The sequence below is a fragment of the Buteo buteo genome, chromosome 2 (assembly GCF_964188355.1).
Source record: "Buteo buteo chromosome 2, bButBut1.hap1.1, whole genome shotgun sequence".
Taxonomy (NCBI): domain Eukaryota; kingdom Metazoa; phylum Chordata; class Aves; order Accipitriformes; family Accipitridae; genus Buteo; species Buteo buteo.
The window spans coordinates 68,556,236-68,568,171 of NC_134172.1; the positions used below are offsets into that span (position 1 = coordinate 68,556,236).

At 60.5% G+C, this 11,936-nt stretch overlaps 1 protein-coding gene and 2 long non-coding RNA genes across 3 annotated transcripts; all 3 read right to left on the reverse strand.

The window, feature by feature from the left end:
• Positions 1-531: 531 nt before the first annotated feature.
• LOC142037674 (uncharacterized) lies at positions 532-3,738 on the reverse strand. Its single transcript, XM_075042159.1, has 6 exons — positions 3,613-3,738; positions 2,658-2,840; positions 1,939-2,097; positions 1,221-1,720; positions 790-863; positions 532-650 (listed from the first exon to the last, which is right to left on the reverse strand). The coding sequence occupies exons 1-6, from the start codon at positions 3,736-3,738 to the stop codon at positions 532-534; spliced, it is 1,161 nt and encodes a 386-aa protein (XP_074898260.1).
• Positions 3,739-3,978: 240 nt separating this feature from the next.
• On the reverse strand, positions 3,979-5,244 carry LOC142028712 (uncharacterized). The gene is made up of 3 exons (XR_012649670.1): positions 5,196-5,244; positions 4,230-4,367; positions 3,979-4,073 (listed from the first exon to the last, which is right to left on the reverse strand). It is a non-coding gene; the product is annotated as an uncharacterized LOC142028712 (long non-coding RNA).
• Positions 5,245-9,174: 3,930 nt separating this feature from the next.
• Positions 9,175-10,919, reverse strand: LOC142028713 (uncharacterized). Its single transcript, XR_012649671.1, has 3 exons — positions 10,820-10,919; positions 9,745-9,867; positions 9,175-9,209 (listed from the first exon to the last, which is right to left on the reverse strand). It is a non-coding gene; the product is annotated as an uncharacterized LOC142028713 (long non-coding RNA).
• Positions 10,920-11,936: the final 1,017 nt, after the last annotated feature.

An 11,936-nucleotide genomic window follows, 5' to 3' on the forward strand; every position in this document is an offset into this window, starting at 1 on the left:
CTGGTATGGGCTCTCTCTCGAACACAGGGGAAGCTTCCAGCAGCTTCTTCCAGAAGCCACCCCTGTAACCCCCCCCCACTACCAAAACCTTGCCACACAAAGCCAATACAGCAGGCATGAGAACTGTTTTCGGTGGCCCTCTGCAGCCTCTTATTGGACTCAGTCTTTGTCACCTCGTCAGCCAGGGCGTTAATGGGAGGTGGTGTCAAAATGCTAACTAAACCCAAAGTAAACAACATCCTTTGGTCTCCCCTGTTCCCAGCATGTTCTGCTCCATCCTCTTCCAAAGGACCAAAGCAAGGCCGACCAGCCTGTGCTGCCTCCGGTCTCCTTTCTGGCCCTTCCCCAAGACAGGAGCCACATTTGCTTTCTCCCAGTCCTCGGGAACCTTTCCCCATTGCTGCAACGCTTCCGACATCATTGAGAGCAGCCTCATGGTCACGTCAGCCAGCTCCCTCAGCACCCGTGGGTGGATGCCCTCAGGCCTTGGCATGGCCCCATCCCGGCCCCCCCGTCTCTAGGAAAGAAAGATCAACTCTCCATCGGTGTGACCGTGAAAGCAAATTTATTGCCACCAGAACCCCGTGCCCGTCGTGGTCCGCAGTCGCAGAAGATGCTGTCTGCCCCCGGCCGCAGGCGATGATGGAAAGCTGCAGTGACACAGGAGGGGTGATGAGGAGCTGGCCTTGCTGCGTGCTCCCCTTCTGCTCCAAGCCAGGCTTTTGGCTGCCAAGCCTCTGACCTCCTCCCTGACCTGCAGAGCCAGAGCTCAGCTCCGCTCCAACCTACCTGAGGAGAGGAGCCTCATTCCTGCTGCTGCTGCCAAGAGCCGCCAAAGCCTCTTGTTTTTTCCAGGATGTCTCCTAAGGCAAAGAGGCAAAGGTCAGAGCGTTGCCCTCCAGCCCTGTCTCGCGGCCCTCCCCTACGCCTGGGACATGCTCGGGGAGCTGGAGGGGAAGGCTGGAAAGATCAGAACTTTACAGTCGGGACGTAGCAGCAGGCAGAGCCGAGCATCGCTTCGTGCGGGGCCCGGCCACCCCACCGGCGCCGGCTCTGCACGCTGTCGCCTTCTCCTCCGCTCGCGCCGAGCCCTGAGCGAACCCTTCTGCGGCTGCCCTGCCAAGGCTGGCCCCGGTCTCCCTGGGCGGACGGGGAAAGCGCAGTCCCCTGCGGCTGTCTCTGCGGGGAGCGCAGCTTCGGGCTCCAGCCCTGACTCTCACCTAGGACTGCGCTGGCGGCAGAGTGCAGCGCTCGGCCGTTCTCCAGGCGGCGGCTCCTGGCGATGCCGTGGAGCCTCTCCAACATAGCAGGGGCATCTCTGACCTTGGGGGAAGCAAAGCGGCACGATTTCTTCGCTGGCCAAAAAGGTCGCTCCGCTGACCCACGGCCGGTCGAGCTGGCTCGGCCACGAGGGGAAGGAGAAAGAGCGAGCAGGTAGCCAGGAGGGCAGGCCGTGTCTCAGCACCAGCTGCCCGGCTCCCATCCTGCCCGGCTCCCATCCTGCCCACCCTTGGCGTGTCGCCTCACGCTCCCTTCTCGGTTCGGGGGAACAGCCCTGCGGCTGCGACGTCTCCCCCCCGGGACACAGCTCACTCACCAGGCAATGGCCAACCTCGTCCTGCAGCTGGGCTGCGCTCAGCCCGATGGAGGTGACGACGGTCTCCTGCACCTGCGCCGGCACCAGGAACGGAGCGCAGAGGTAGAGGGTGGTCCTGCACACCTGAAAAAAGAGAGTCGTGCCACGTTGTTCCTCCCCCGCTGGAGTGGCCGGGGTCCTTCCCAGGAAGCTCATCCAGCCGAGCTCTGCTGAGCTCTCCCTAGCAGAGGGGGCTGCCCCAGGCGCAGTCTCCAGGCGGGGAGGGCACTGCCTGCAGCAGTTCGCCAGGCAGCTTTCTGTGGCTTTCGACAGTTTTGCAAAGAAGAGCTGGCGGCTCTTACATTGGAAACTTCAGGGACGGGATCCCGGAGGTGCAAGAGAAGGCTGACCCAGGTTTCCCCCACTTCTCTGGTGAAGAAGGATCTTCTCCCGGAGGCGGAGGCGGCGGCGGCCAGGGCAGCGTAGAGGCTGAAGGCTGAGAAGCGAAGGACATCTGGCTCCTGCAATTCACAGACCCCATCTGTCAGCTGGGTAACGAGGGCACCTCCTACCACATCAACAATCGCGCGCTGCCCGTGGCGGATGGCAGCCCAAGAAATAGCTGTCGTCCGCGCATTCCCACCCTCAAGAAGCCAGTATGTAAAGAACCGAAACAAGAATCACTGATCAGTAAGTCAGTGCGCTTGAATACAGTTCTTTGGAAAACTATGTTTCGGGACCCAGGTTTGGAAAGAAGGTTGCCTCATCCAGACTCCTTCCCTGCCACGTAGGTCGTGAGTCCGAGTGTGACTCCCAATCTACGGGGAGTCTCAGGGCACCCGAGCATCCTTTCTGGCAGGGGAGCTGTCTAAAGCCCGAGAAACCACAGAGGCACGTGAGAGACCCTGTTGTCCTGGGGGAAACACGGGCACTTCACAGCACAACCCACCCTACCCGCGCAACAGTGGGGAAAAAGGCTCGAAGCAGACATTCCGCCAGCAGAGACCCTCCCCGCAGCATGGGGAGGTCCCAGCCCACCCCACTACCTCTCAGACAAGCAGGAGAAAGTTATTTCACTCACCGCCTCAAAGAACATCTTGGTGGACCTGGCAATATCTTTGAAGGCAGACCCCAAGCCCTCTGCCTTCAGCTTCCTCACCGCCTCCGCCAGCGCCAGCATGCTCTCGGCAGCCACCACAGGACACGTGGTGTTCTCCAGGCCCCTCTGCAGCACCTCCAGGATGGCCGCCTTGTGCTTCTGCACCTGCAAAGCCAAAGACACCCACAGGCTTCTCGCTAGTCCTGACCCGAATGGCTTCTCTTTACCATGGCTGATGTTTTGCACCAGGAGGTGCTGTCCCGTCATGAGCCCCTCACAAAGGCACTCAGACTCTGTGAAATACCTCTCAACATCGATATTTATCAGAGCTAGCGCTAGAAAGAAAGACTAATATAGATAGTCCCTTCAGATGCTAGGAACCCTGCAAAACAGCACCGAATGCCCCTCCAATCCCGACGCAGGGTGCTGTGCAGACACCGCCTATGGGAAGGGTAAGGCCATTTTGGCCATTTGAGCTGTTACAGGATTTTCCTACGAGGCCATGCAGGCGGCATAGTCGCTGGTACATGGGGGAGCTGCCCGCAGGCTCCTCGGTCGCAGCGAGCTTGCTAAGCTCCTCCTGAGGCCAAGGGACGGGATGTGCACAGAGCAGCACAGGCTTGGGTCTCCTCAGGTCAACTGTTAGGTGGCTCTCTAAACTCCTCGGCGGGCAATGGGCTTTGGTCAGGATCCCTTCAGCAGCCAAGGGCTGCAGTGGCTAGAAACCCGCTCAGAGGCCATCTCAGCCCAGCAAGCCTTGTTGGGCACCAGGTTTCCCCCTTGCCACCCTGTTGACATCAGGCGAAGGAGTGTGGTCTCAGGAAAGAGCCCCGTTTGCCTTTACTAGCCTGCCCAAGCTGCCGAAGCCCCTTGCCGCTCTTCACCAGGCTCTTGCCGGTGAGGGGCTGCAGTCAGAAAGGGCAAAAGTTGGTCTCACCTCCTTGGGTGCTCCCCTGACGGCGTTGCCCAGGCCTCTCACTGCCATCTGCCGCACGGCGCCGATTCCGTGCTGGGATTTCTCCAGCAAGACACCTAGGACCCTTTCCAGGGACGACTTCTCCATGACTGCCGGATCCTCCATCAGCTGCAATAAAGCAATATGCCCGTGAGTGCCACCTAAGTCGAGGCACTCCACGCGAACGGGCTTCGTAGAAACGAGGATCCGTTGGATCCCTTGGATGGTGACGCTCTCTTCTGGCACCTTCTTCCTTCAGAAAGAGGCGTCCCAAGCAGCAGTTTTCTGAGAGAAGCCCTCTGCACCCTTCCTTCCCCTCCTGTTGCCTCACCTCAGCAAAGAAAGCTGTCGCTGTGAGCTGCAGGTTTTCCGAGGGGGAGTTCAGCCACTGGGAGAGGGCCCATATCACACCCCTTGTGACCAGCTGGTTGCGAAGCAGGACACTGCACACAGAGAAGGCAACTCACGGTCACGCGGCAAGGACGCCGGCCACGACCCCAAACTTCCCCAGCTCCCTGCACACATGGGAATGGCCCTGGCAGCCATTTCCCCGGGCACAGACACCCACAAGAAGGTGAGACGCAAGAAGAGGACCTCACCTCGTCAGGAGACACACGCCATCAGCGTGAGCCTGTGGGTTTCTGAGGAATACCCACGCTCCCTGCCTCCATAGCAGCAGCAGCCATCTCTTCTCCATGCATCTGCTCAGCACCAGCTCTAGAGCCTCACAGTAAGGGCTGGGAAAAAGCAAGCCCAAAGACATCTCAGGTTGCAGCACGTCCAGGGAAGATTTGTCTGTAGCAGAGCTAAAAGGCTCCGCTGCCTCGGCAGGTGTTGGTTCACTCATCCCAAACTCCACGCCCATGAAAATGGACATTTTCATCCTTTGCCATGCCTCAGGCCACTGACAGCAGGAGGAAACCCAGGGTCCCCGTGCTCCCTCGATGCCAGATGCCCAAGGTGCTCCCTAAGGGCTCTTCTTACCAGCATTCTATGAGACAGCCCCAGTTTCCCCCAACCCTGGAGGACCAGGAGCAGGGGCAGAGCCTGCCTGGCGCTACGAGGACGCGACACAACGGCTCCGTCCGCCTATAAATTTTAAAGGCAGGAACACCACTGCTGCAGCCAAGCCCTGCGGCCACACGCTGCCAGGCCACAGATTACACGAGCTAAGTCTCCACCATGCCAAACCACAGACGGCCATGGCCAGAGCTGGGCCACAGCCCCCGGGCCGGGAAGGGTCTTCTCCCCCATCCGCAGGCTGCTCGGCCCGACCATTCCCACGCAGGGTCTCTCCCCAGTCCGCGGAGGGAGAAGAAGGACGCCCTGCCACCGGGGTTGCACACCAGGCAGGACGAGAGCAACCGGCGATGCCAACCCCGTGACTCCTTCCTCTCTGGGAACGGACATTTCTCCAGGAAAGAAGAGAAGTCGAGCCAGCCCTGGCAACCTGCTGCCACGCGTAGGAAACAGGGCAGGCCCAAGCGCTCCCTCAGCGCCACAAATGAACACAGCTGGCTGGGGAAGTAAAGCTCCCCAACTTCCCTGCCCCTCCTGCTCCTTACCTGCGCAGCTTGTCTTCCCTCCTTGATGCGCTGAAGAAGAGCCCTCTCTGGTATCTGAGAGGGGCAGGCAGCATCACCTCACCCAGCGCCTTGCTGATCTCACCCAGGAGGCCACGAAGCAGACGGGGAAGCAGGCACTGGACCCTTTCCTTGGCTGGCAGCACAAACACCACCTCGGAGATGGCACAGGGGAGCTGCAGGGAAATTCGGCCAAGAAACACCCATTAAACAAGGGCTTTGCCCACCAGTGCACTCCCGCTGCCTCCCTTGGGGAGCTTTTGCTGCCTGCAGGTCTCATGCCAGGGACAGCCTTGCGGTCCAGGACCAGAAAAATGTGTCCCGGCCCCTCACAGCCCCAATGCTGAGATGCCCCAGCACGTTACCCCTGTGCAGTCTCCCCAGGCATTTGCTTGAAAGCAGACACAAAGCTGCAGGAACGCCTCTGCCATCGAGCGTACCATGAGGGGCTCCAGAGCAGCCTGGCTGTGGTCCGGTTCGTGAGCGGAGGAGTGGGGCCCAGGGCTGTTCTCTCCCGCTGCCTCCAACTTCTGTGTTAAGTACTTCAGGACCTGAACCCCAAGGCTGCTTCTCCCCAGGATCCTCCACAGCTCCATCGTGTCCCTGCAGGGCAAGAGACATTCACCCTTGAGCTCATGCCCTTGGTACCTGCGGTGCCCTCACCAGAGCCCAGACTCTCTCCTTGTCAGCAGTGGGGCTTATGATGCCTGGTTTTTTCCAGAGATGGGAGCACATGGCCTTGCAATGCTCAGACCTTTTGGGAGACGAGCGACTTTTTGTTCTTCTTTGGATTCCTCTTAACACGGGCAAGCCACGTTTAATCACAGAGGGGCAAGATGGGAGTGCACGGACCTGTCCATGGGCAGACGCTTCTGGAGGAGGCTCTCGACCACAGGCTCGTGGTGAAAGCAGGCCAGGAGATACACTGCGTGGAGCAGGAGGCGCCTGTGGGTGTCCTTTTTCACGGTCTGCATGCGGCTGTAAAGGACGTGCAGGACTTCTGGCACCTGAAAGGAAGAAGACGAGAAAGAATGCCACAACGCGTCCTTTCCCCGTACTTCTACAGAACGCAAGCACGGTCAATTAGTTCACGAGCAATGCCTGCTCCCTTGACACGCTGTCAGGGTCTAGTCCTAAACTTCCTAAACTTCACCGTGCCGCTCTGCCCAAGCCCTGGCTCACAGGTCGGGGCGAGCGTGCCCTTGGCACGCAAACACGCACGTGCCCTCGGTTGCTGCACTTGCCTGGGCCCAGCGGTGCCAGGGGCTGAGCACTTTGCGTACACCCAAGAGATGGAGAAGTTTCTCACCGAACAGCCTGGGTAACCCTGACCGCCCAGCGGGCTGTGGCAATGCAAGATCAAAACCAAAACCACGCTCCAAGCCCATGAAGAAGCCTCACAGTGAAAGGACAGGAACGGGAAGGTCGGTGCATCCCAGGGGTAACTGTCTCACGGCAAGGACCTGCTCCAGCAGGAGACTTTGGACTGCCCGTGCCCATGCCCCCCCGCTCCACAGAGCAGAATGTGGCAGGAGGTGCTAACACGCAGCTCGGACCGGTGATACCCTTCGTCTCGGCACACAGGCTGCGTTTCTTTAGCTTGCGTCAACTGTGCGAGGTGTAGCGCAACAGCCCACAGAGAAAAGTCAAAGCCGAGCCGCAAAAAATGTCCCTCTTACCTCCTGATATATTCGCTGTCCACATTTTTCCAGAAAGGTTATCATCCACATCTCAGCGGCCCATGCACACTCCTCTCTGGTACACATCAGGCCTTCCGTGATGGTGCTCATGAAGTCTGCGGCCTCTGGTGGGGGGAAATACTTGCAGACAGTCTGGAGTGAAATCAGAAAGAGGAGAGACCCGGTCACAACTCTGCATCTCTGCAGAACGGGAAGGAGCCTTGAAGGGACTCTTAAGTTCAGCGGGTCGCCTGTCATGGAAGGGGCAATCACAGTACACTCCTGCCATTTCTGTTTTATGGAGCCAAGAGATTTAGAAGTGCCTCCCCTCACGTTTGCTTATCTGCAAAGCTCGTCTTCCGACAACAGCACTCTCTCGTGCACACACACACACACACAAACACGCCGTGGTATCCGCTCCTTTGACAGCGTGCCTAAAGGCCAGGCACGTCTCGGAGCCTCCTGCCACTTGCCAACAACGGAGGTGCTGGCATGACAGCTCCCTCTGGAAATGGCGTGGGAGCCTGGAGGGAGCAGGGGGATGTGCAGGAGCCCAGTCGCCAAGCCCCGTACCGGGGCCGGTTACCTTTGCTATTTCGTAAGAGGTCTCCAGCAGAGGCACGTCGTCGGTGGTGTCCAGCCCTTTACGCAGGCACGCAATGTCACCCGCCTCGGGTGCCACCTTCCTGGTCTTGGCTGGGAGAAGCACCAGGTAAAAAGGAGAGTCACATTTACAGGAACCCAACCATCAGCCCCAGCTATCGAAAAAGCAGGACCCGGGGTTGGGGCAGCAAGGGCCAGGAATTCGGCGCAGCGGGATGTGACGGGGATGGCTCTGGGAGGGAGGAAACGTCCTCAGCACAGAGGGATGCTGCTCCCTGAAGCGCAGGCAAGAACTCACTTCTAACCAGTTTCTTTGCGGGGACAGTGATTTTGTATGGCCACAGAACACCCCGTCTACAACCTTCCTCCCTTGCGGAGAGCATTTCTTGGCTGGCTGGAGAGGGGTTTAACCAGAACCCCCTCCCCAACCTCACGCTCTGGGCCAGCAGCTGAAGTCCCTGCTCCAAAACTCTGGGCAGCTAACTGATTTCCCCTCTGGTCCTGGGCAGATTTTCCTGACCAAGCCTGGCAAGCCCCCTCTGTCCTCACCTTGCATTTGCAGAAGGTGACCCAGGCAGACCCCTGCCCAGCGGCGGGACGTGGCCAGGGATTCGGTAGTCAGAGGTCCCAGCAGCCCCACCAAGAAGCCAAACTGCTTGCAAGCGCATCCTCTCTGCGGGGGCAAGAGGCGGCAAAAGGGTCGCAGGGAGACCCGGTGCCCGCTCACCTCTCCCGGCCATGCTGCCCGGAGCAGGGATCGGGCAGAGGAGAGGGCAGGGGTGCTGCCCTGCCACTCCGCAAGACCTGAAACCCAGCGCCCAGCCAAGCAGGGCTCTCTTCTGGGAGAGGCATGGGGCACACAGGAGCTCCCTACTCACCGTGACCTCGAATCGCTCCTCGCAGTCACCCAGCAGCTGGGCGCAGACCTGCAAGGCCCTCTCCCGCTCCCACGCTTTGGCCGAGGTGAGCCAGCACTGCAGGACCTGGCGCAGGGGGTTATCCTGTCTCATGACGAGCATCTTTCTCTCCCCGACATCCCTCCGTCTCCCTCCTCTGGACCCTTCCTCGACAGCCTGCCCTGCGGCTCGGCACGGCCCCCAGACCCACCGAGCACTGGCAGTGCTGCCTTCGCAGCCCCGCTCTCTAAGCCCCCCCAAATCTCCGCCCCAGCTTCGGAGCGACTCTTTCCCCATCACCCCATGGCTGCTCACATGGACCACATCCTTGAAGAAGGTAGAGGTCACCTCCGCCTCGAGAAGGACTGCTAAAATCCGGCCCAGACCTTCCAAGCACAGCGTGTGCAGGGTCTGAAAGCAAGACAAGGAGGACTGAGGTTTGGCACCACGGGGGGCTGCCAGGGCACGCTGAGGGGGGATCCTGGCCAAGAGGTGGGCAGCGCCAGGATGGCGGGTACCTGTATGTTCCCAGTTTGCCTCGCTATCTTCCCTCTCCCTTCCATCTCCTCCTTGGAAGGAAAGGACAAGATGGTGTGGCAGCACTCAGCCAGCAGGCTGCAACTTTTCTTCCTGCTCAAAGATGGCTTCAGCCTCCTGGCCAGAGAAAAAAAAGGAAGAGAAAAACAACAGGTCACAGGGCTCCGGGTGGGGAAACAGAGTGAGTCCGAGGGTCCGGGCCGTGGACCTTACCTCAACTGCACCAGACCGAGAAACACTTGGGCCGCCGTGGAGTCCCAGGGCTCCTCCATTGTCTCTTCCTGCAAGTTCAAGAGACACACACAAAGTGGGCGGTGGGGACAGGCTTTTTGCGGGGGACAGGCTCTGCTGCCAGACCTGCGTAGAAACGCTTGCACGCTTCTACTGGCGGGGCTGGTCGTGTTTTGTGGGGCCAGAGCAGACAGGCAGCACATGTATATCCCACGCTGAGCGGCCGCGGGCGTTGGCGCTGAGCAGCTCCTTGAGGAAATCCAGAACTGCCCTCATCACCTGCCGTGGCTTCCCACCCGTGAGACCTCTCCCCGTGTCTGACAGGGCTGGACATGGCCCTGGGCACCAGGGCAGAGCTCCTCAGGCACACCAGAGCCCCAGGGAGATGGCAGAGCATCCCTTCCACAGGAGAGAAGCCCCAGTGCCTCTTGGCTCCCTCCTGGGTTGCTCTTCTCTTGCCTGAAAGAAGCCTCAGGGCTCCTCTGCTCTCCCTGTTCCTTCAGTAAAGGCTCCCTAGCTCCTCTGGCACCCAGCAGCTCCCCGACACCTTGCGGTACTTGCACAGACCCCACGGCCATGCCTGACCTTGGTCGCCCAGAAAGTGTCTTGGTACAGGAGGAGCTGATCCCAGGCGTATTCCCGGTGCTGCTCCTCGCGCAGGAGGACGCCAATCATGGCAGCCACCGCCCTGAGGGCAGCTTGCTTGTCCTGGAGAGGGAAGGGAGGGCTGAAGATCTGCCGAGCGCTCAGCAACCCCTGCCCACGAGTCCTACCCCTCCCAGAGAGAAGGGCTCACTCCGGAGGACGAAAAGCAATTCCCCGTGCTGGCACCCAACGCCCCGCTGCTAAAAGGTCCCAGGATTTGGCTGCTTCTTGTCAGCCAAATACTACCAGCCCTGGGCATGGTACTGGCAGACTCCTGGCCTGGGGGGGGGCTTTCTCAGTCCCTGGGCTGGAAAGGCAGCTGCCCTCACCTCTTCCTCCTCGCAGCCCAGCCAGTTTTGCACCACGTAGCAATAGAGGGGGTAAACGTGTTTGCAGAGCTGCGCTTCCCCGACGCGAGGGAAGGGGCATTTGTCCCAGGAGCAGAAGTAAGTCTTCACCCCTTCCGACCATTGCTCCAGAACTGCACCAAAAGAAGGGAAAAAGGGGCACGTGGGCGCCTGCGGCGGGAAGGGTACCTCGCACTCTCACCCAAGCCTGCTTTCAGCACAGCCCCCAGCTTGCCAGCTTTTGGCTTGAGGCCACATCTGGATTCAGGGGCGCAAACCCTGCGCTCGAGGTGTCTGCACTCTTTCTCTTCTCCTCCCCACCACAGCTTCTCCTCCTCACGTGCCTGTTCCCCTCCAGCCTATACCCGCTGCATCCCTCGCCCTCCCCTGCCCAAATATTTGCCCTTCAGCACAGGCACGTGAAGCCGGTCGAAAGGCTCAGGACCAGGCAGCCCAAAGGCACCCCTGAGTTCCTCTGTGCAGGTACCCAGCGTCTCCACGTCCTGCCCACCAGAAACCTCTGACGCTTCACCCGCCGTTCCTACACGCTCACGGCGGTTTGGCATTGCCGAAATAGCGAGGTCGGGCTCGGACGCGCCGAGATCGGAGCGAGCCAGCCCGTACCCTTCCCCTGCCTTCAGGGCCACGGCTGAGGGTCCGACACTCACCACCGCAGACGGCACGCCGGACCGGTCCGCTCCCCACTCGGCTCAGGACGGCGCGGAGGGCGAGCAGCGTCATTCCGGCAAAAGGGATGCATCGCAGGGCTGCAGAGAGGGCAGGGCAGAGGGCTAGAGCGTGGACGCAGTCAGCCGGAGCCGTGGGGGGGCCTGGGGTCCAGCCCTCAACGGCACTGCCCAGCAGGAGGGCCAGGAGTGTTGGGATGGGGGGGACGTGCTGCAGGGCCAGGGGGACATGAGTGATATCTGAGGGATGGGGGAGGCCCCCGACAATGGGGAGGGCTCCTGCTTTCCTGAGAGGGAGCAGGGAAGGGCTTTGGCGGGCATGGGGAGGATGGTGTGGGGCAGAGCCCCTGAAGGTTTGGTCCCTGACACGTTCCTGCCCTCAGAGCACCACGATTGAGGCTGTGAGGCAGAGCTCCCGCTCAGCCCCAGCCCTGGCAATGGAGCCTGGCAAGGAGGCACCGCAAGCCCATAGCCCTCCGGTTCGGGACACAGCATCTGGGGGGGGAAGGATCCCTCTCCCGGTTATCACGGACCATCACTCAAAGCAGGAGGCCAGGGTTCCATACCATAGCTGCTGGCCAGTTTGCCCAGGGTGACAAAGAGGAATTCCTCGGAGGTTCCCCCCACGGCTTTCAGGTGTCCCTGCAGCTCGGACATCACGAAATGGAAGTGGGAGCCAGCCAGCGCCACCAGGATGTCACTAGCGGCTGTCCTCACGTCATCGCTCACACCCTAAAAAAGCACCATAGGTGAAACGCTCCGCGGGAAAAAGGCTGAGGCGCTCGGACGGGGATAAACCGGCCAGCAATGACCTCAGGGCTAGCCGAGAGACAGTCCCGTCTCCCCAGCAAGACCCCACGGGGACCTCTGCGCCCCAGGCCAGGCATCTGCCGCTTTTTGTGCCCCGGGGAAGGCGAGCAGGGCGGGCAACAGAGACTTGAACCCAACTCTCCCCAGGCAGACCACGTCCGCCCCTCTCCGGCGCTCTCGACAGGCCCTCACCAAGTGCCCCACAAGAACGAGTCCCCAGAGCCTCTCCCTAAGCCAAGACTTGCCAGCAGCTGGAATTGGGAGCCTGTGTGTCCCAGCTCCATCCTCC